Genomic DNA, 24478 nt, shown 5'->3' with positions numbered 1-24478 from the left:
CCGCACTAAACACTTTTTCCCTCTTCTCCAATATTTCAGGGGTATCTCAATTACAAGACGCAATCCAGGAATGTGATCTGGTGACCTCTTCCCAGCATTGGGGGCATTTATCAGTCTACAGTCACTGAAAACACTAATCAAACAAGGTAACACATGGCAAGGTGTTCTTTTTGTGAGAGACTTCTTAAGGCCTTTTGTTAAACATCATCATCAACAACCCACCTTTTCTACCTGCTGCATGGTCCTATATTCTGATTCACTGGGTACTGATGGTAGCGTTCAAAAGGGGCAGTTTCAAATTGTCCACTTCTTCCTCTAGCAAGAAAAGAATCTGGGTCTTCTGGAACTGCAACACTGCCTTCAGAAAAAATGGTATACGAGGACAAGCGTCTCGTCTCCTGCCATTGTTTCTTCATGCTCGCAGCCAAATTCTGTTGGATACTCCCTATGATGCGAGGGACTCATGGCCAGGAATATGCCCACTCCATTCGACTTGATGGAGATGTCATCTTGGGAGGACTCTTCCCTGTCCATGCAAAAGGGGATAGAGGAGTACCTTGTGGGGAGCTCAAGAAGGAAAAGGGGATCCACCGGCTCGAGGCAATGCTATATGCAATCGATCAGATCAATAAGGACCCTGATCTCCTTGCCAATGTCAGTTTAGGTGTCCGGATCCTAGACACTTGTTCCAGGGACACTTATGCTTTGGAGCAGTCCTTAACATTCGTGCAAGCTTTGATAGAGAAAGATGGGTCTGACGTGAAATGTGCTAATGGAGACCCACCTATTTTCACTAAACCAGACAAGATAACAGGGGTAATAGGTGCTGCTGCGAGTTCAGTGTCCATCATGGTGGCTAATATTTTAAGACTTTTTAAGGTAGGTGCTACTTTAACTCTTCATCCAATATGTGAAACTGAATGAAAGCAAACAATAAGTAATCCAGCTGTGGTTTGGATATGCCAGCAAGAAAAATACCAAGATCGCACTTTTTAAACAACTCAGCCTTTCCCCAATAAAATGATATTGTTCATATTTGAGTAAGAGAGTGTTGCCTGTGAAGAGCTAAACACCATCAGTTGCCATTGAATGAAATGTACCATAGTTGAGACTCTTCTGAGCAAAACTATTGTTTCAATATTTGGGGGAATCATTAAGCAATAAAAAAGGCTCATGATTGAAAATACTCCATATGATGTATTATATTTGTAAATGTATATGTCCTTAAAGGAAGGATCCAGTAAGAAAAGAAAGAAAGACAAACGTTGCAGAGTATTATTTATCAGCAAGTATTGTCAATGTATATAAGGCTTTACAGGATAAAGAACAGGCCCTCCTGAAAGATGCACAGAATATAAGATCTCACAGAGGTAAGACAACAGAGAAGAGTTGATGGGAAAAACAAGGATAACAAGGGGCGAATGCAAATGTAGTTATACATCATTATGATTGGGGATGAATAGACCCAAGAACTTAAGGAGAACTGTGCTGGATCAGACAAAGGCCTCTCTGTTCCTGCATTCTGTTCCCACAGTGGCCAACCAGATGCCTGTGGAAGCTTACAAGCAGAACATGAGCACAATGGCACCCTCCTGCTTGAGTTTCCCAGCAACTGGTATTCGGAGGCATACTGCCTCTGATACTGGAAATTACATACAGGTAACTATTTTTGTTTAGCTATTTATTAAGAAACGTTAAAGTCATATACGCAGGTCTAACATATGCATTAGAATGCAGATATTTCGTAATATTTGATTATTAATCAGGAAACTTCAGTCAAGGGAATTTCAGAGTAGCTTAGATGGGATTTAAAAACAAACATTTAAAAAATATAATGAAATCAAACAATTAAACAATGATACAGCAGGGCAGATAAAACTCCAATGTTAAACATTCGGTTAAAAATGAATTAACTGAAAAGGCCCGGCCACATACAGTGGTCTTCACCAGTCTTGTGGAAAAGAAATGCATGGTACCAGGCAGGCTTCCCCTGGGGAGGGAGTTCCAAAGCAAAGATGAGGTAACACAACCATGGCTGGAACTAGGTATCTTGGCACCCAAGGCAAGGATCATGAAGAACATGACCTCTAAGCCAATCCCATATTTTATGATGTAAAAAATTAAGAACAGTTGTAATAAAACGATAAACAACAGGTACATATAGTTTAAATATTTATTTCAATTGTGGTAACATGACAATAGGAATTAAATTAGGAACATAAAGAAATAGTAATTAATATTATGATGTTTCTTACATCAGTAGAAAATGTATACGTATACTGTACTATTTAATAACATATAATGGTATTGACATAATACTGTAAAATAGAAAATGGAACAAAAAAATCACAGATTATACTTATTAGATCACACAGAACACTAGACAAATAGTAATAATCACAAAACTATAAACATCTTTCAGATTGAAACATCCTCAAACATTAACTTATAATGTAATCTTCTGAGCTTTCATTGCAGCAAAATCATCGATTCCTTGGCCAAAATTTATTTGATTGGTAATTTTGTTTTCAGTAGAAAGGATCACCATATTTGATCATCTCTCTTGTCCAAGACAAGATCTCAAATATGTTTTAATTAATTTTGAATCAGTCACCTGGGGCAAGGTGCCCCACCATAGTTCTGGCCCTGGCCACAATTGAGAAGGTCCCTTTCCCTGGTCATCACACATTTTACTTCCTAAAGTGGGCAGATGTGGAAATGGGCCTAAGAGAATAATCTTAATACCTAGGCAAGTTTGTGTAGAGGAGGAGAAGGTGATCCTTTAGGTACTCCGGTCCCAAGCCATGGGAGGAGCAATTCTGTGTCCCCTAGATAGTGTCTGGGGGCCCATAGGATTGTTTGGTTCACTGGCTCTGAGGTAGGAAACAGGGCTCCAGCCTCAGAGCCAGCAAACCATGCTCCCCTCTCCCTCATAACCGGTGTGGAGAGAACTGTGCCGACTACCTCTCTGCACTTGGAAACCTGAGTGTGGAGATGGGGAAAAGGGGGCAGTCCTGGAGGCAGGGAGAGGAGAAGACTGGGGAAGCTTGCCCCAGCCTCCTTCCCTCCCTCTCCGAAGCCCTGTGCCTAGATGGGTGAAATTGCCCATCTAGCAAAAATGCACAGCATTGGAGCACCAAGGCGAGGATCACCTCCGTGCTCCAAAGTCAGAGGCTGCTGACTATCAACATATGATTACGTCCTTAGATGTTAAGAGGTTAAAACCAACACTTTGAGTAGTGTTTGGATTGGTGTATTTCTTTTTAATCTCTCTTCATATATCCAGAGGTGGTTTGGAATCAGTGTGCAGAGCAGAAGCCGTTTGGACTTAAGTGTGCTTTGCAATTGCTAGTGCAGACCTTTGCCTGCAGAACTTTGGTTATGAATCTGTGAACTTAATGACTCATTTAATTGAAGTAGATGCAACAACCAATACTTAAGTGTAGTCACTCTAGTGGCTTAGACTATTTCTATATTTAATTGTACATTCTTTTAGATTAGTTCTGTCTGATAACACAATTATAGGTCAATCAGATGCAAGTTTCACACATAAATCTGCTTGTAAGAGGGCCAGGGAGATTTTTTAAAATGGGCAAATAAGCTTGGAATGCTAGAAATATTGATCCATACGTCTAACTAAATTAAATATAATGAAGTGTCATTATTTTTCTGAGAAATGTAGCCTCTTCCTTAATTTCCACAAGGTTATCATTTTTCCCCAAGACGAGTCCCAGCAGACCACTTCAGAACAACAATTGTGTTGGCATATTATTCATTGCCTCCATCATATACTTTATTAAGTCCTAGAGCATAAACAGTGGAAAGGTAAATCTGCCACATCTAGACTCATCAAGCATAGTGGACAGATGATGGAGTCCTAATCAATAAGCTCAGCTGGTACTGATTAGGCAGCTAGCATTTAATTTTAAATCCTGTTCGATGGTAAGAAAAGAAAAGAAAAGAAAAAGACAATGGTGCACTGAATGCAAGATGCTTTCAGTGCATACTGTGGATATTGCCTCTTGTTGACACTTATGATACCAGTTCTTGTTAATGGGCATGCTGGTCATTTTGATGAAGGGGGGTGGGGAAGACAAACTAAACTTTGCCTAACTTCCATTGGAAGTTAATGAAATTAATTAATGCTTTTAATGAAGCCTATGGGTCAAATGTGCATGATTCTCAGCCAAATGTGTTGACTGTTTCCACTGAAGAACACAGTGTTTGAGTTCAGTCATATGAAAGTTCTATCCACAGATGCAGATGTCAGACAGGGAGAGATCGCATTCACTTTACAGTGATCAATCATGTCAACAGTCTAGGAACAAAGATATTAAAAGAAGAGGGAGGAACTGTCACCTGGCCCCCAAACAGGCTTCTTGAAGTTCCAAAGGAAAATCCTTTGTTTGGAGAGTGGGGTAGTTGTCTCAATGAGACACCAAACTGGCAATCAGCATGGCTTTTTGCATCCTGGTTTGGTCAAGATGGAGGGTAAGGAAGGAGCTTGAATCTTCCTCAGCAACTGCCCACATCCTCCCAAGGACACGTCCACTGCACTCAAGGCACTTGAAAAAGAAATGCTGTTTTTAGCCCATTCTCATGGCTTGTTTTGGAGATGCAGTGGCACAGATATGGTGTGAATTCATATTTATTTATTTATTTATTCATTTCATTTTTTTCATTTCACTTCCAATGGCTGAAGCTCTCTGGGCAGTTCACAAAAATTAAAACCACAGAGTGCAGCACAAAACAATATAAAATATGAAAGCTTAAAACCACAGTATAACAGTACAACCAGAATAAAACCTAGCAGTGATGCAGAGATTTAAAATACAGATTTAAAACACCAGAGCTAAAAGGCTAGGAAGCTAAAATGCTAAAATACAGGGAGAATAAAAAAGTCTTCACCTGGTGCCAGAAGGAGAACCATGTAGGTACCAGGTGAACCGCTCTAGGGAGCTTGTTCCACAGCCAAGGGGCCACAGCAGAAAAGGCCCTCTTCCTGATAGCCACCTGCCTCACTTCCTTTGGCAGGGCTCCCAGAGAAGGACCCCTGAGGATGACCTTGCCTGAGGGCAGGCATATATGGGAGGAGACGATCCTTCAGATAACCTGGCCCCAAGTCATTTAGGGCTTTGAATGTTAATACCAGCACTTTCCATTGGGCCCTGAAATGGACTGGCAGCTGGTACAGATGGAAAAATACTGGCATAAAGTGATCTTGTTGGCCAGTCCCTGCTAACAATCTTGCTGCCCTATTTTGGACTAGCTGAAGTCTCATAGAGTCTCACTTCCCCCATAGCTTGTCTCCCTTTTTAAAAAGCCATTGCCAGGTATGCTAAGGGAAGAAGAACAGTAACAACATATACGTATTTGTTATATTTGGGTGGAATCCAATGAGGTCCTTCTGCTGACAGAACTGTAGAAAGTATGGGGGATGATTCCCCTCCCCCTTGCAGTCCCCCTGTGCATCCTGAACATCTGCTCCAGAGGGTTGGGGAACCCCCAAAAGTAGATTTGATGGGGAGAGACAGAGTGGAGGAGAAAGTCCTGTCACACAAGAGTGGACTTCCACTTGTGCAACATTGGGTTCCACCCTTTGTGTCCTACTGTACTTCCAAGAGTTGAGAGTGCTGTTTTAGAACTGTAGAGATGGAGGCAGCCTTGTAAACCACCTAGTCCAATCGCCTGCTCAGTATAGGATACTCAGACCTAACCATCCTCAGCATATAGCTATCCACCCTCTGCTTCAATACCTCTGGTGAGGAGAGCCCACCCCCCCGGGGTAACTGGTTCTATTGTCGAACTGCTCTATCGATACATTTCTCCTAATATACAACAAAAATCTACCCACCTGTAACTTAAGCCCATCTGATTTAGTCCTTTCCTCTGGAGCAGCAGAGAACAGAACAACCCCATGAGGTAGGTAAGGATGAAATAATTGTGACTTTCTTGGGTCATCCGTGGTGAGGATTTGAGCCTTATTTTCACCACACATTATATAGTTCTTGGATTGTGGTAACCTTCACCGCAATGCCTGAAATGGCTCAGAATGTAGCCCAGAATAAGCACCTAAGGGCGCATCCTATGCATGTTTACACTGAAAAAGGTCTTGCAACTCCCAGCATTCCCCAGCCAGCCATGCATAAGATTGCACCCTAAATGTTCTTAAAGCACTCCTTTCTTTCAATTATTGGTTGTATGAATTGGGCCAGAATATTGCAGGAAATTAGTCTTTTGTATGTTAAATGGAACGGTACATGAGGATTTGAAAATGTTTCATCTGGATGGCAGTTTTAAAAACATAAAAACCTTAAGAGTCACTTTTGACTGCAATCCTGTTTGTACAGGTAATCATCTCACTGCCTGCTGTATGTGCCTATTTTTAATTGCCTGCCCCTTTTCTAAAGCCTGTTAAACAATACAGAGATCAGAAGTAGTGAAAGACATCCTGGTCACTTAACATCCTCTCTAATGCGGGGTCACCTAGATTAGAGATCTCCCTCATTTTTACTACTGAAGACAGCAAAGTAGACTGATTTAAGAAACTAATCCCTGTAGAACATGCATTAGCTGCGACCTGAGAACAGCAAGAAGGAGAAGAGCCTACAAATTGTCTCAGATACCAGCAATTTGTCTTCTGAAGGCATGACAGCTACTTCCTGATTTCTATTATGCAATGAGATTGCAAATAACATTGCACTGCAGTCTTAATCAATATAGGGTCACATGGTACCCCCCTGGGGAAAGCTCCTTCTTACCCATTTAATTGATGTAACACAGTTGCTGGCAAAAGGAGGAAACGTCTCTTTTAGGTTTTCATTACAGATCACGCAAAATATATTTTAGTAAGAATGGGGTGGAGGGATCCAGGACATCATCTTTGGATCATTTTGAAGGGACTTAAATTTTAGGGCTTGTTCACATTTGAGCTTATAGATATTTGGGAGTTAAGGTAGGGGTGGGAAGTATGGACAATTGCTTTGTGCGTGTGGGGTGGAATTCAACATTCAGTTTTTAGCAATCAGTCATAGGTAAGCCTATCACATGGGTTCCAGCTGAAGCCTGGATCTACTGGATGGCCTTGGGCAATTCATGATCTTGGCCTTCTCTCCCACTGCCACTACCTCAGCTAGACATAAAAAGGCCATTTCCTCAAATTCTGTCACACTCTACTGTGACCAAGAAAAATTTCTTTGGCTGTTGCTATACCAATAGGAGCAGGATTGATACTCAGTGGCTGAGGTCACCAGGAGAAAGGGGGCAAAGTTTATCTTAGGTACACAGGAAGCTGCCTTATACTGAGTCACAGCCTTGGGTCATCTAGCCCAGTATTGTCAACATGGACTGTCAGTGGCTCTCCAGGGTTTCAGGCAGTTTTCCCTGCCTTACTTATGGCCCCTTCTCACTCAGTGATTTTCCCAAGGTGCTTACCAGTTCTGCTTAATAGCTGAAAATCACCCCCTCAAGACACACCCGTCCGCAGGCTTCAGACACATATGTCTGGATGCCTGTGTGTGTGTGTGTGTGTGATGTGTGAAGGTTCCCCTTATGACCTGGACTCCCTGAGTAACTCCTTCAGGATTTCTTGCCTCCTTAAGAGTCCCACCTTCCTTCTTTTACCTTCCCCTTTCCAATGAATAACATGAGGTTTAGGGTGGAGGCATGGGGTGATTTAAACTCTAGACACAGGGTTTAACCACAGTAGTTTACTGGTAAATTCAAACAAGCAAATCACTACTAAAGGTATTTACACAATAGAGCTGAGTGATAGAAAAGGCATTAAGAGAAAATAAAAGTTGCAAAACACAAGTTCCTTTACCCTAGCTGTACTAGACTTCTCCAGGCTGCTTCTTCCTGCTCCCTCTTCAGGCTCTGCTCTCCCTGACTCTGACTGGCTCTCTTACTTTCTTTATATACCCTCTGCCCTCACATCCAAAAGTACTGCTTCAAACCTGAAGAAATGAAACTTAACTGGGGAAATGAAACTACTCTTCTGAGGAATACCCCCTCCCAACAAAAACTCCAGGCCTCTAAGCCTGACCTTTTTTCCCTTTACCGCTGTAGGCCTCAAACCTTCACAGTGTGTTTGTGTGAGATGCTGGAGGTGGGAATTCCAAGGGAAGAGGGGCAGGAGGAGTTTAAACACATTCTCTTGCTACTTCTCTACTCCAAATGAACCCCTTTTGAAGCTGCATTTGCCTGCAAGAAGTGACAGTCTGGGTTTTGTTAAAGACATATTCATATATTGTGTGTGTGTGTGTTGTTGTTGTTGTTGTTGTTCAGTCATTCAGTCGTAGAATCATAGAATCATAGAATCATAGAATAGTAGGGTTGGAAGGGGCCTACAAGGCCATCGAGTCCAACCCCCTGCTCAATGCAGGAATCCAAGTCAGAGCATCCCCGACAAATGGCTGTCCAGCCTCGTCTTGAAGGCCTCCAGTGTGGGAGAGCCCACCACCTCCCCAGGTAATTGGTTCCATTGTCGTATTGCTCTGACACTCAGGAAGTTTTTCCTGATGTTCAGCCGGAATCTGGCTTCCTGTAACTTGAGCCCATGATTCCGTGTCCTGCACTCTGGGATGATCAAGAAGAGATCCTGGCCTTCTTCTCTGTGACAACCTTTCAAGTACTTGAAGAGTGCTATCATATCTCCCCTCAGTCTTCTCTTCTCAAGGCTAAACATGCCCAGTTCTTTCAGTCTCTCTTCATAGGGCTTTGTTTCCAGTCCCCTGATCATCTTTGTTGCCCTCCTCTGAACCCTCTCCAGTTTGTCTGCATCCTTCTTAAAGTGTGGTGCCCAGAACTGGACACAGTACTCCAGATGAGGCCTAACCAGTGCTGAGTAGAGGGCAACTAGTACTTCCCGGGATTTGGAAGCGATGCTTCTATGAATGCAGCCCAAAATAGCATTTGCCTTTTTTGTAGCCACATCACATTATTGGCTCATCTTCAGCTTGTGATCGACAACAATTCCAAGATCCTTCTCACTCGTAGTGTGGTTGAGCCACGTATCCCCCATCTTGTAACTGTGCATTTGGTTTCTTTTTCCTAGGTGCAGAACTTGGCATTTGTCCCTATTAAATGCCATTCTGTTGTTTTCTGCCCAGCGCTCCAGTCTATCCAGATCACTTTGAATTTTGTTTCTGTCTTCCAAAGTATTAGCTATCCCTCCCAATTTTGTGTCATCTGCAAATTTGATCAGCATTCCCTGCACCTCCTCCTCCAAGTCATTAATAAAAATGTTGAAGAGCACTGGGCCCAGGACTGAGCCCTGCGGTACCCCACTCGTTACCTCTCCCCAGCTTGAGAAGGTCCCATTGATAAGCACTCTTTGAGTCCGATTCTGTAGCCAACTGTGGATCCACATGATCGTTGTTTCATCTAGCCCACTTCGAGCTAGTTCGCTCATCAGGATATCATGGGGCACTTTGTCGAAAGCTTTGCTGAAGTCGAGGTATATGATGTCTACAGCATTCCCACGGTCCACAAGGGAGGTGACTTGATCAAAAAATGAGATCAGATTTGTCTGGCAGGACTTGTTTTTGACAAATCCATGTTGGCTTCGAGTAATCACGGCATTGTTGTCAAGGTGCTTCCAGATGGATTGCTTTATGATCTGCTCCAGAATTTTCCCAGGGATTGATGTCAGTCTGACTGGTTTGTAGTTCCCAGGTTCCTCCTTTTTACCCTTTTTGAAGATAGGGAAAACGTTAGCCCTCCTCCAGTCATCTGGCACTTCCCCCGTCCTCCATGATTTCTCAAAGAGAATAGACAGCGGTTCTGGGAGTTCTTCTCCCAGTTCCTTTATGACTCTAGGATGCAGTTCATCTGGCCCTGGAGATTTGAACTCATTCAAAGTAATGAGGTGTTCCTTGACCATATGCCTGTCGATCTCAAGCTGCAATCCTGCCCCTTCAGCCTGTACTTCGCCTTTGCCAGGGGGGTCATAGACCCTCTTTTGGGAGAAGACTGAGCCAAAGTAGGAATTGAGCACCTCTGCCTTTTCTTTGTCATCTGTTATCATTTTTCCATCCTTATTTAATAGCTGAACCACTATTTCTTTCCTCTGCCTTTTACTATGCACGTAGCTGAAGAAAGCCTTTTTGTTGTTTTTAACATCCCTTGCTAACCTCAGCTCATTCTCAGCTTTAGCCTTCCTGACGCCATCCCTGCAATTCTGTGCTATCTGCCTGTACTCTTCCTTTGTTACTTGGCCTTCTTTCCACTTCCTATATGTGTCCTTTTTTGTTTTCAGGTCATCCCTAAGCTTTTTGTGAAGCCACATTGGCTTCTTCTGTTGTCTTCCACCTTTTCTTCTTGTTGGAATTGTTTGTGATTGTGCCTTGAGAATTTCCTTTTTTAAAAGCTCCCACCCATCTTGGACTCCTTTTCTCGCTAGCATCACTTGCCATGGGACCTTACTGATCTTTGTTCTGAGTTTATGAAAATCAGCTTTCCTAAAATCCAGGGTACGCATTTGACTACACTTGGCTTTTGCTTCCCTTAGAACCAAAAACTCAAGTACAACATGGTCGCTTTCCCCCAGAGTTCCTGTAACTGCTACTTTATCCACTAAGTCATCTCTGTTGCTTAGGATCAAGTCAAGGATAGCCGATCCTCTAGTTCCTTCCTCTACTTTCTGTAGGAGGAAGTTATCCGCCACACAAGTCAGGAATTTCCTGGAGGGGCCATGTTTTGCAGAATTTGTCTCCCAACAAATATCGGGCAAATTGAAGTCCCCCATTACTACTACATCATGCTTCCTTAAAACATTGGCTATTTGCTTTTCAAAAGTTTCATCCTTGTCTTCTCCTTGATTGGGTGGCCGGTAGTAGACTCCAACCACCAGGTTCCTTTTATTCTTTGCTCCATTTATTTCAACCCAGATGCTCTCGATGGGGCTACCAAGCTCATCCTCCTGTATTTCTGTGCAGAGATATGTATTTTTCACATACAGTGCAACCCCACCTCCCTTTCTGTTCCTCCTGTTCTTTCTGAACAAGTGATATCCTTCAATTGCTGTATTCCAGTCATGAGAGTCATCCCACCAAGTCTCAGTTATACCTATCAGGTCATAATTTCCCTCTTGTATTAAGAGTTCAAGTTCGTTCTGTTTGTTTCCCATACTCTGGGCATTAGTATATAGACATCGAAGACCATGTGCTTCATAGTCTGGCTTTCTTCCTACATGTGTCTGAAGACTATTATTGGGCGCTATCAGAGCTGTTCTCTCCATTGCAGTGCATGCGCCTATGTCCATTGTTACCCCCAACATTACATCTCCCTTCCCCGTAGGATTCAGTTTAAAGCCCTCCTGATGAAGTTCTTCATGCTGTGGCCAAACACATTCTTCCCAGCCTTTGTGAGGTGCAACCCATCCCTAGCCAACAGCCCATCTTCCAGGAAGTATAGCCCGTGGTCCCAGAATCCAAATCTCTCTTGTCGGCACCACCTTCGTAGCCAGTCATTCACCTGGAGTATTTTTCGTTCCCTTTCTATCCCTCTTCTAACTACTGGAAGGATGGATGAGAAAACTATCTGGGCCCCAAAGTTCTTGAGTTTCCTTCCCAAAGCTTCAAAGTCTGACGTGATCTCTTCGTAGCTCTGCTTGGCGGTATCATTTGTTCCCACATGGATGAGAAGAAAGGGATACCTGTCAGTGGGCTTTATGAGTGGAGGCAACCTTTCAGTCATGTCTCTAATCTGTCCTCCCGGGAGACAACATACCTGGCGAGTCCATGGGTCTTCGCGACATACTTGGGTCTCGATCCCACGCAGCAAGGAGTCTCCCACTACTACCACTCTTCTCTTCTTCTTCTTGTAGGCCTGGGTTTCAGCGCCTCTGTTTGACTGACCTTTAGCCTCTTGCTCACTCTCATGCAGGTTCCCCTGTGATTCTTCCTCTGCAGGCTGTCCTCCAGTCTCATCCGCAAGTACCTGGAATTGGTTCCACAGCTCCACTGCTTCCACTGGTGCAGAGTGGCGTCTAGTTCTTCTTCTCCTAACTGTCACCGTTTTCCAAGGAGTATCCTCTGTTCCATTTTTCTTCACCTCAGCATTTCCCACTGCCTCATCTTGCTGTTGCTCTTCAAGCTTCTGGTCTTCCCTTTGCTGCTGTAGTTCCCCCATTCTGTCCAAGAACTCTTCGTGTTCTCTTATTCCCCGGAGGGTCGACAGTCGCCACTCCAGTCCACTTACTTTTTCCTCCAGCAGCGTGATCAACTTGCACTTGTTGCAGGTGTAGGCCATGTTGTTCTCAGGCAAGAAAACAAACATTGCACACACCTTGCAGGTCACCACCACTGGAGAGTCTTGTCCTTCCATAGCCTCTTTTCCCTTTTGTGTCTAGCTTTGTGATTGTTCTAGACTAGCCTGTGCCTGCTCCTCTACTCAGTAGAGGTTAAAAGCAGAGTCCCACTGGTGTGGAAGTATGTGCTACAAGTCAAATAAATGAAAAAAAGTTAGTAAAAAAAATTATTATTATTTTTTTTTCCCCGTATCTGACTCTTCGTGACCCCATGGACCATAGCAGGCCTTCCTGTCCTGTGCTCTCTCCTGGAGTGTGCTCAAGTCCATATTCATCAGTGATGCTATCTAGCCATCTCATCCTCTGCCATCCCCTTCTCCTTTTGTCGTCAATCTTTCCCAGCATCAGGGTCTTTTCCAGGGAGATTTCTCTTCGCATTAGGTGGCCAAAATATTTGAGCTTCAGCTTCACTATCTGTCCTTCCAAAGAGCAGTCAGGGTTGACTTCCTTTAGGATGCACTGATTTGACCTCCTTGTAGTCCAGGGGACTCGTAAGAGTCTTCTCCAGCACCACAGTTCAAAGGCATCCATTCTTTGGCGCTCAGCCTTCCTTATAGTCCAGCTCTCTCACAGCCATACGTTGCTACTGGGAAAACCATAGCTTTGATTAGACGGACCTTTGTCGGCAAGGTGATGTCTCTGCTTCTTACTATGCTGTCTAGGTTTGCCATAGCTTTCCTCCCCAGGAGCAAGCATCTTTTAATGTCATGGCTATAGTCACCGTCTGCGGTGATCTTGGAGCCCAAGAAAATAAAATCTGTCACTGCTTCCATTTCTTCCCCTTCTATATGCCAGGAAGTGATGGGGCCAGATGCCAGGATCTTCGTTTTTTTAATGTTGAGTTTCAAACCAGCTTTTGCACTCTCCACTTTCACCCTCAACAAGAGGCTCTTTAGATCCTCTTCGCTTTCTGCCATTAGGGTGGTATCATCTGCATATCTGAGGTTGTTGATAATTCTCCTGGCAATCTTAATTCTGACCTGTGATTCATCCAACCCGGCGTTTCTCATGATGTACTCTGCATATAAGTTAAATAAGCAGGGCGACAATATACAGCCTTGTCATAAGCCTTTCCCAATTTTGAACCAATTGGTTGTTCCATGTCCGGTTCTTACTGTTGCTTCTTGACCCTCGTACAGGTTTCTCAGGAGACAGGTAAGGTGGCCTGGTACTCCCATCTCTTTCAGAATTTGCCACAATTTGTTGTGATCCACACAATCAAAGGCTTTAGCATAGTCAATGAAGCAGAAATAGACGTTTTTCTGGAATTCTCTTGCTTTCTCCATGATCCAGCGAATGTTGGCGATTTGATCTCTAGTTCCTCTGCCTCTTCGAAACCCAGCTTGTACTTCTGGTAGTTCTCAGTTTGTATACTGCTGAAGCCTAGCTTGTAGGATTTTGAGCTTCACCTTGCTGGCATGTGAAATGAGCGCAATTGTACGGTAGTTTGAACACTCTTTCGCATTGCCCTTCTTTGGAACTGGAATGTAAACTGACCTTTTCCAGTCTTGTGGCCACTGTTGAGTGTTCCAAATTTGTTGGCATATTGAGTGCAGCACTTTAACAGCATCACCTTTTAGGATCTTAAATAGCTCAGCTGGAATACTGTCACTTCGGCTAGCTTTGTTGTTAGTAATGCTTCCTAAGGCCCACTTGACTTTACTCTCTAGGATGTCCGGCTCACATTCAATGACCGCACTATCATGGCTATCACAGAAATTAAGATCTTTCCTGTATAGTTCTTCTGTGTATCCTTGCCACCTCTTCTTAATCTCATCTGCTTCTGATAGGTCCCTGCCTTCTTTGTCCTTTATATGCCCGTCTTTGCACAAAATGTTCCCTTGAGATCTCCGATTTTCTTGAAGAGATCTCTAGTCTTTCCCATTCTATTGTTTTCTTCGATTTCTTTGCATTGTTCATTTAAGAAGGCCTTCTTGTCTCTCCTTGCTATTCTCTGGAAATCTGCATTCAGTTGGGTATATCTTCCCCTTTCTCCCTTGCTTTTCGCTTCCCTTCTTTCCTCAGCTACTTGTAAAGCCTCATCAGACAGCCACTTTGCTTTCTTGCATTTCTTTTTCTTTGGGATGGATTTCGTTGCTGCCTCCTGAACAACGTTACGGACCTCTGTCCATAGTTCCTCAGGCACTCTGTCTATCAGGTCTAATCCCTTAAATCTATTCCTCACCTCCACTGTATATTCATATGGGATATGATTTAGGTCATACCTGAATGGTTTAGTGGTTTTCCCTATGTTCTTCAATTTAAGCCGAAATTTTGCAAGAAGCAGCTCTTGATCTGAGCCACAGTCAGCTCCAGGTCTTGTTTTTACTGACTGTATAGAGCTTCTCCATCTTTGGCTGCAAAGGACATAATCAATCTGGTTTCGATATGGTGATGTCACGATCATCACTATCTGGTGATGTCCATGTGTAGAGTCGCCTCTTGTGTTGTTGGAAAAGAGTGTTTGCTATGATCAGCGTGTTCTCTTGGCAGCAAGCACTGAGGCGTGCTTGCCGCCGCTGGGCCTGCTGCTGCCGCCGCTGGGCCTGCTGCTGCCGCCGCTACCACCGCCACCAGGCCTTCCCTGTGGACTCCTGCCTGGCATTTTTAAGGGGATTTTAATTGTTTTGTTTGTTTGTTTTATTTTGTTGGGGGGGATTTTGTTGTGTTTTTAGGGGTGGGTAGCCTGCCTGATAGGCAGGGGCGAGGGGGCATGTGTCCACCTGAGGGAGGCAGTGGGGGGAGTGTTGGGGGCCAGAACATACCGAGGCTGGGCGGCAGGCGCTGGCGGAGCGCTAGGGGCAGGCCATGCCAGGTAAGGGGAACAAGGGAGAGATGTGTAGTATCTGCCCCTGCTCCGGGCCTGTCCAGAGCCAAAGGATGGCTGGGGGAGGCGTGACCCCATCTTCTGGCCTTCGTTTGCTGCTCTGCAATGCCAGGTCTGTTACCCAGAAAACCTCCCTCATCCATGACATGATCCTGGATGAGGGTGCAGACCTGGCATGTATTATGGAGACCTGGCTGGCCGAGGCTGCTGCTCCAACCCTAGCAGCCATGTGTCCAGCTGGATTTTCGTATGCACAGCAGCCGAGGGCTGGGGATCGGGGAGGGGGAGTGGCTGTTATCTACCGAGAGTCCTTGGTCTTCACCAGACCCCCTCTCCGGGAGACCAAGGTTGTTGAGTGCATGTACTGGAGGTTGGGCCCGAAGGGCAGTCTGGGGATTCTGCTCGTGTACCGTCCACCCTGCTGCACGACTGACTCACTGGCCAAGGTGCTTGAGGTGGTCTCTGATGTGCGTGTACAGTCCCCTAACTTACTGGTGTTGGGGGACTTCAACGTACATTCGGAGGCCATCCTCACAGGAGCACCTCGGGACTTCATGGAGACCATGGCTTCCTGGGAGCTGCACCATATTCTAACTGGGCCCACCCATGTAGCCGGTCATGCACTAGACCTTGTGTTTGTTTCTGGAGAAGCGGGGAGTGATCTGGAAGTCGGGGGTATATCCACCACCCCCTTGTCATGGTCAGATCACTATCTGATGATGTTGGACTTCTCGGTTCCACAACCCCTCCGAAGGGGTGGAGGACCCATTAAAATGGTCCGCCCCAGGCGTCTTATGGATCCAAATGGATTCCTGAACGCGCTTGGGGATTCTCTGGGGCATGCCAACGGCCACTCGGTCAAGACCCTGGTGGGTGGCTGGAATGTCGCAGTTACTGGGGCATTAGATCGGGTGGCTCCGAAACGCCCTGTCCCCCTGAACAGGGCTCGGACTGCACCATGGTTCAATCCGCGGTTACGAGCTCTGAAACAGGAGGTGAGACGGCTAGAGCGCCGGTGGCGGAAGTCTTGCTCCAAAGACGATCAGACACAGGCTAGAGCTATATCTTCAGCCTATCACGTGGCGGTGAAGGCAGCAAAAAAGGAATATTATGCTGCCTCCATCGCGTCTGCAGAGTGCTGCCCCAGGAGGCTGTTCCAAGTGGTCCGGAGCCTGGTCGGTCCTGTGGCTCCGGAACCACTGGAGCATTCTAAGGCCTCCTGTGAGGCTTTGGCAAGGCACTTTGCAGATAAAATTGATCAGATTAGGTGTGTTACTCTGCACACTGTGGATACAGTTAGTGAGCAAGAGGCAGCCTGTGGCAAACCAGTTTTGTGGGATCGGTTCCAGCTTCTTCCTCCTGATGAAGTGGACAAGGTGCTTTCATCTGTAAGGCCGACCACCTGCTTACTTGATCCTTGCCCATCTTGGCTCATTATGAGCTGCAGAGAGAGACTGGGTGAGGGGATCAAGGCGGTGATGAACGCTTCCCTTGAGGAGGGAGTGATGCCATCAGCCCTCAAGGAGGCAGTGATAAGACCGCTCTTAAAGAAGCCCTCCTTGGATCCTCAAGTTCTGAACAACTTTCGCCCAGTCTCAAATCTGCCATTTTTGGGCAAGGTGATTGAGCGGGTGGTGGCGGTGCAGTTGAAGGCACACTTGGAAGAAACTGATTATCTAGACCCATTTCAGTCGGGCTTCAGGCCTGGGCATGGGACAGAAACGGCCTTGGTCGCCTTGGTGGATGATATGAGGAGGGCTCTGGATAGGGGTGAATGCTCCTTCCTTGTTCTCCTCGACCTCTCAGCGGCTTTTGATACCGTTGACCACGGTATCCTCCTGGACCGCCTGGAGGGGTTGGGCATTGGAGACACTGTATTGTGGTGGTTCCGGTCCTTCCTCTCCGGCAGGTACCAGAGGGTAGCACTGGGAGAGGAGGTTTCGGACCCGTGGCCACTTACTTGTGGGGTGCCACAGGGTTCCATCCTCTCCCCGATGCTATTTAACATCTATGTGAAGCCACTGGGGGCTATCATCAGGAGGTTTGGGGTGCAGTGTCATCAATATGTGGATGACACGCAGCTCTACCTCTCATTCAAATCTTCACCAAGGTTGGCTGTAGAATCCCTGTCCAAATGTCTGGAGACGGTGAGTGGCTGGATGGGGAGGAATAAGCTGAAGCTCAACCCTGACAAGACCGAGGTACTTTTGGTGGGAGACAAGAGGAGGCTGGGGGATGTTGACCTGGTGTTGAATGGGGTACAGCTACCCTTGAAAGACCAGGTCCGCAGCCTGGGGGTCATTTTGGACTCCCAGCTGTCCATGGAGGCTCAGGTGTCAGCTGTGAGCTGGACAGCGCTGTATCAACTCCATCTGATACGGCGGCTGCGCCCCTTCCTTCCCGACCATCTGCTCCCATCGGTAGTACATGCCCTGGTCTCCTCTCGTTTGGACTACTGTAATGAGCTCTACGTGGGGTTACCCTTGAAGACAGTTCGGAAACTGCAGCTGGTACAGAACGCGGCGGCTCGCCTGATTAAAGGCAGCCGCCGGCGAGATCACATCACTCCAGTGCTGAAGGAGTTGCACTGGTTACCAGTTGTTTTCCGGGCCAAATTCAAGGTGTTGGTTTTGACTTTTAAAACCCTATATGGTTCCGGCCCAGCCTATCTTAAGGAGCGCCTCCAGCAGCACCAGACAGGCCGCTTAACAAGATCAGCCTCGGATGGCCTTCTGTCTGTCCCATCAGCCAGGACAGCTAGACTGGTGGGGACGAGGGAGAGGGCCTTTTCTGTGGTGGCCCCCACTTTGTGGAACTCCCTTCCTAGGGAACTCCGTCATGCCCCCTCTTTAATGAGCTTCCGTCGTGCATTAAAAACGTGGTTGTTCAGGCAGGCATTTGGGGTGGGCTAGGGTATTTTTTTAAAAAAAAAATTTATGGTAAAATTTTATTGTTTTAAATTGTTTTATGGTGGGTTGTACATTGCCCAGAGTGGCTGGGTGACCAGTCAGATGGGCGATTAATAAATTTAATAAATAAATAAATAAAACTATTAGCCTGTATCCTGCTTCATTTTGTACACCAAGGTCATGCTTGCCTGTTATCCCGGTTATTTCTTGACTTCCTACTTTAGCATTCCAATCTCCTATGATGAAGAGGACATCTTTTTTTGGTGTTAGTTCTAGAAAGTGTTGTAGGTCTTCATAGAACTGATCAACCTCAGCTTCTTCGGCCTCAGTGGTTGGGGCATAGACTTGAATTACTGTGATGTTGAATGGTTTGCCTTGGATTCATACTGAGATCATTCTATCGTTTTTGAGATTGTACCCCAGTACTGCTTTTCCCACCCTTTTGTTGACTATGAGTGCTACTCCATTTCTTCTAAGGGATTCTTGCCCACAGTAGTAGATATAATGGTCACCTGATTAAATTCGCCCATGCTTGTCCATTTTAGTTCGCTGATTCCCAAGATGTCGATGTTCAATCTTGCCATCTCATGTTTGACCACCTCCAGCTTACCTTGATTAATTGATTTTACATTCCAGGTTTCTAAACAATATTGTTCTTTACAGCATCGGACTTCCTTTTCACCACCAGACACACCCGCAGCTGAGTGCCCTTTTGGCTTTGGCCCAGCCGCTTCACTCTTTCTGGTGCTACTTGGAAATACCTTCTGCTCTTCCCCGGTAGTATATTGGACACCTTCCAACCTGAGGGGCTCATCTTCCGGTGTCATATCTTTTAGCTTGTGATACGTTCCATGGGGTTTTCTAGGCAGGAATACTGGAGTGGGTTGTCATTTCCTTCTCCAGTGGACCACATTTTGTCAGAACTCTCCACCATGACTTGTCCGTCTTGGGTGGCCCTGCACAGCATAGCTTATGGCTTCACTGAGTTATGCAAGCCCCTTCACCACAACAAGGCAGTGATCCATGAAGGGGCATATAGTGTGTACTACTGCCCTTATGATCATCATCACCATCATCATTATCATAGGTGTTGTTCTAAGTTTCTCTTTCTTGCTGAGTGTTGCACAGAACTGCTTTGTTAGCTACAACGATGAATGGAACCATTTTTAAGTCCCCATTTGGATCATTAGGATCCCCATTTGGATCCATTCCCTTGGGCTGGATCCAAGATCTGCCTTCTGTGAGAGGAAGGGAACTTCCGTTCAAAGAAGGTCCTTCTGTCCAATTTTTGGGAATCTCCACTTCCCTGCCCCCCAACAGCTTACCCCATTCAGCAGGTTCCCCTGACTCTCTGTAGCATTTTCAGGGTGCTAGAGGGGCTGCCGTGGGAAGGAGGGGGTGAGGAAGTCCACTTCTGTCAGCACAGTCGATTCAATATAACTCTGGATCCAGTCCAAAGTGGATGCTTTGCTTCCCTTGTCCTCAGTGCCTAAGATTAATACAATTTTTAAAACATGCCATATGTTCTGCCTTGCCCTTGTTTGGCTGCTTGATTGTGTAACTGCTTAGGGACAGGACCCGATTAATTCTGCACTCCATACCATAGGAGCCCAAACTTTGCAAACTGGTAACAGAACGACAGAAATAGATAATCAGATTTATGCACAATTTGAGTAGCTCACATCTAACAACAGCACTAACCTTACAAAAGGCATATATTTGGATTCTGAAGGAAAGCCACTCCCATAGGGTTCAGAGGCCCATTTAAAGAAGCTTATAGCACAATCCCGTGGATGTTTACTTGAAAGTCCCATTGTGTATTTATTCTCAGCCAAGGATGCGTAAGATTGGAGCATTAGACAATGTCTGAAGCACACCTCATTCAGTCACTGTTTGCCTTTAGGTGAGCAGTGAAAATCTGGTTATTTAGGAAGGACTCTGGGGCAAATTAGTATTAATTTCATGCAGGTGCTAGATGCACAGTTGCATTTTTTTTTTAGATTGGTGTTTTCTTCTTTGATGCTTTTTAAATTTCCCTTGAAGTAAAAACACACACACTATCTTTTTAACATTTCGCTATTATTAATACCCCTATTTTCCCACTATGTTGTACAAATGTAGTTTTACGTGACATTCCGCTATAGTAGCAAAACTCTTCTATCAGGGAACAAAGCGAGGAAGTTTGGTATTTTGCTAACCAACTACATTTGAATAATGTATTTTTTTAATTATATTTATAGACCACTTTCCTGCAAAATGTTCCATGATGAGGTAACGTTTTGATACACACCAGTCTCTTATTGATACATAACTAGCATGTAAATAGGAGCAGCGTGGTAAATCAGGCACATGCATTATTTTGGCTAAACTGAAAGTGAGTTTAATAAGCAAAAGATTGTAAGCCTGCGAGCAGGGACTGTCTTCTCTGGTCATTGATTGTAAGCCGCTCTGGGAGCCTTTTTTGGCTGAGGAGCGGGATAAAAGTACAATAAATAAATAAAATAAATAAACTATTGTTGGTCACACATAAGGCAAAGGTAGCCATGTTGGCCATAAGAAAAATGCCAAAAATCCACACAAGGGCAACCAAAATGACACAAGTATAAAGGTACTGTCCTAATAAAGATTTTGGAAGATTTTTTGCTGGCTCTCATTATGCTACAAGTAAGACATGCTTTGCCTCTACATTTTCTTAAATACCTATGAATGTTGCAAACCAGCACGCTTGGAGAATTAGTGTTGTATGTGATAATCCTATGACTGTTTTACTCAGACATTCTGTTGAATTCAATAGGGCTTACTCCCAAGAAAATGTACTTAGGACTGTAGCTGTAATCATCATTTTACTGTTGCAACCTAATTTTCTTATATGACCCTGAATCCAAGCAGAGATTAAATGCTTTTCATATACACCTTTCATCTTGTACGGATACTGATGAGCTAATCTGTTGCGACAGGTATATGCCCCACAATTCAGACAGCATTTCTTGAGAACAGAAATAATTTTCAAAGCATGGTTGGCAATTATTTTTCTTCCAATGATTCACTTGCACTTCTGCAGCTAACAAGCTTGTGCCATTTCTAATGTGACACTGATTTTAACAGGCATGAAGAAAAATGTGCTTGTTTAAAACATTGAGGTTCTGGGTTTCTGCCACCATCCTCCACTGGGTGGGTATGTTGCCCCAGTTACAGCACTTAGATGGAAAAATATATAGGCTTCCTTGATCTTTCCCAGAATTCGATGGGGAAAAGAACTGCATTCTGGTCTGCTTCTGATGAATATACCTTTCTTATCAGTCATTCCTCCTACTATCTAGTCTATAAATCAAGGGTGGGAAACCTTTTTCAGCCCAAGGGCCGAATCTCAAACTGAGAAAGGTCTCAGGGGCTGCATTCCATCTGTGGACATTGCCAAAGGCAGTGTGGGTCCAAAATGTTATTCTTGCTGATTTTAAACCTATTCAGAAATAACCAGGACAAGACTTACTTATTTATTTAATTTCATTTCTATACCGCCCAATAGCCGAAGCTCTCTGGGCGGTTCACAAAAATTAAAAAGTGCACTTCTCCATGTCTACTCAGAAGCAGGAAAGAATAACACAACAGCGCTTTCAAACAGCACCCCCAAATCTAAGCCTCTTCATGCCTACTCAGAAGTAAGCAGGAGAAGGCTCAGAAGGAAGCAGGAACTGAATCAGTCTGAAAGTTCCTCCTGCCCCTGCCCCTTCTGCCCCACAGGGGCAAAGCTTGGAGATGAGGAGAAATGCTTTCTCCTGTAAGGCGCTGAGAAAGGGAGCCTTTTTTCAGTGCTAAGCAAGGACAAGCACATCGGAGATAAGAGCTTTTCCTTCCAAGGCAGAGGGGGTGGATGCAAAGGAAGAAGCTGTTGAGGTGGATGGGGAACCTGGCAGGCCTTATCAGGTCTTTCGGCCAGAAGTTTCCTGTCCTATTATAGAGATTGCAATCATTTCAATCAGTGCAGGATTGCACTGATTGGAATCCTTTTTGTTCCTGCCTTCCCTCTTGTACTCCCAAATAGTATCTAGCATGAAGTTGTCCCCAACGGGCTGGTTTGCACAATCAGGGAAGAGTGAGGTTGCTGCAAGGGTTGTTGATTCAAGGTTGGGGATTTGACACTCACTCTTGTTTTACATCAGTAAGGAATAACAGATCTTTTAAACTACTTTTCTTAGAGCCAGTTCCATAATTCAAAATCAGTACACAAAGGCCTCAATACTAGTTGCCGATACTTGTTCACATGTACACCTTGCACATCCCTTTTCCACACCTGTTCACATGTACACCTTGCACACCCCATAACTTGTTCATGCAAATTAAACTGCAGTTATTTATTATTTATTTAAGAAATGTATACCCACCTTTCTGACATTGTCATGGAGGTGGCTTGAGAGAATGAAAGCATTTTCACCTGGCACCTAAAAGATGACAAAGAGTAGGCATCAGGTGAATATATTCCCCAGCTGAGGTGCCACCTCGGAGAAAGCTCTCTTTCTGTTAGCCATCCAACTAACCACCTAAGACTGGCCCACAGTTGAGCTCAGTGAGTGGGTAATTCAAAATTCTCTTTATTGCCCATGAGAAACTATCACATATCATGTCAGAGGTTCTGTACAGACAGAAGACCAGTGTGACTGAGCCTTCTCTTGGGTTACCTCTCAGTACCCGAAGACTCCTGTCAACCACCTTAACCCTTCTACTTAACCCACTCCCAGGGCTTTCCTTAAAGGGGATAAGTGCACAATCTTATGAGGATAGTCGGACGCCTCCGAACGCAGAGGTGACTGACTATCCAATGCGGGGTGGGTGAAGCATGGAGGGGATCTTCTCCTCCGCCCTGCCTTTGTGGCTAAGACTGCTGATTTCAGACACTCTAGCAGGGGCACCTCAGAGTGGTGGTGGGGGGGGGGCAGACAGCGCACAGGAAGCATCATAACAGCGCTTTTGCAATCCCCTTCCCTCACCCCCAGGAACACTCCCCCCCCTCCACATTGCTCTTCTGAGCACGAAGCTGGAGACAAATCATGCTACCTACGAGGCCGTGTGGCAGGGGCAGGGAGGTGTAAAACTAAACATTTTAAAAGGCTACATTGAAAAGATGCATCTTTAAACCCTTTCCAAAGGCCAAGAGAGTAGGAGCCAATCACAGTTCTTCAGGAAGCACATTCCATAGTTTGGGGCAACGCAGGAGGAAGCCCTTTCACACATGCCTGACAAATGGAACTCTGTGGGTAATGGTGCCCTCAAAAGGACCTGTCCTGCAGATCTTAGTACTTGGGCAGATTCATAGTGAGACAGGAGGTCCCTTAGATAGCCAGGTCCTAAGCCATTTAGGGTGCAATCCTATGCATGTTTAGACAGCAATGAGTCCTACAACTCCCAGCATCCCCCAGCCAGCAAAGCTGGCTGGGGAATGCTGGGAGTTGTAGGACTCATTGCTGTCTAAACATGCATAGAACTGCACCCTTAGGGTTTTAAACATTTATTTATTTATTTAATTTTAAAAATATGTTAAGACCAATTCAAGTTAAGACCAACAACTTGAACTGAGCCCAGAAAGCAGTTGGTAATCAGTGTGGGTCTTTCAGGACTGGTGTAATCAGGGCTGGTCCTGATACAGTTAGCAGCTTAGCTGCCACATTTTGCACCAATTCAAGCTTCCGGATCCTCTGCAGGGGTAGCCCCACGTAGAACACATTGCACTAGTCTAAACATGATGGAACCGACGCATGGATAAGTGCTGCCAAGTCAGACCGATTCAGGAAGGGTTGCAGCTGGCGCACCACATGGAATTGTACAGATGCACTCCTTTCCACTGCCACCACTTGAAGGTCCAGGGACAGCGCAGGATCAAGGAGCACTTCTAAGCTACGGGCCTGATCCTTCAGGGGGAGTGCAACCCCTTCCAGATCAGGCTGAATTCCAGTCTGCAAGTCAGGCTTTCTACTGACCAACACCACCTCCATCTTGTCTGGGGTTAGCTTCAGCTTGCTCACTGTCATTTAGTCCATTTATTGGACCCAGGCAGTGCTCAGGGATTTCAATGGCTTCTTCGGTGTTAAGAGTTGGGTGTCATCAGCATATTGGTGGCATCTTACTCCAAAGCACCAAATGACCTCTCCCAGCAGTTTCATGTAGATATTAAACAACGACAAGACCGGACCCTGTGGGATACCACAGGCCAATGGCCATGGAGTCGAACAGTAATCTCCCTGCACCACCTAGTAGACATGGCCCAACCAACAGGACCAGAAAGGACTACTGAAAAACAGCACCCCCAAGGCCCAGCCCTGCCAGAACGGTCCAGGAGGCTACCATGGTTGATGGAAAGCCACCAAGACGTCCAAGAGAACTAATAGGATCACACTCCCCACATCCAGTTCCTGGAGCAGGTCATCCACCAAAGCAACG

At 45.3% G+C, this 24478-nt stretch overlaps 1 protein-coding gene across 1 annotated transcript in view; it reads left to right on the top strand.

Annotated features, from left to right (window-relative positions):
- The first annotated feature begins 369 nt into the window (after positions 1-369).
- The window catches only part of GRM8 (glutamate metabotropic receptor 8), an 832708-nt gene continuing 808599 nt past the window's right edge, over positions 370-24478 (top strand). The window contains exon 1 of the mRNA XM_084810899.1: positions 370-879. Coding sequence (XP_084667025.1) covers positions 370-879 — 510 coding nt within the window. The remainder of the gene's footprint in view (positions 880-24478) is intronic.

The sequence above is a fragment of the Heloderma suspectum genome, chromosome 7 (assembly GCF_057233095.1).
Source record: "Heloderma suspectum isolate Gila_16-S chromosome 7, 16-S_ref, whole genome shotgun sequence".
In the NCBI taxonomy this organism is placed as follows: Eukaryota; Metazoa; Chordata; class Lepidosauria; order Squamata; family Helodermatidae; genus Heloderma; species Heloderma suspectum.
The sequence above is the reverse complement of the archived record's forward strand: the minus strand, read 5'-3'. Positions and strand labels throughout refer to the sequence as shown.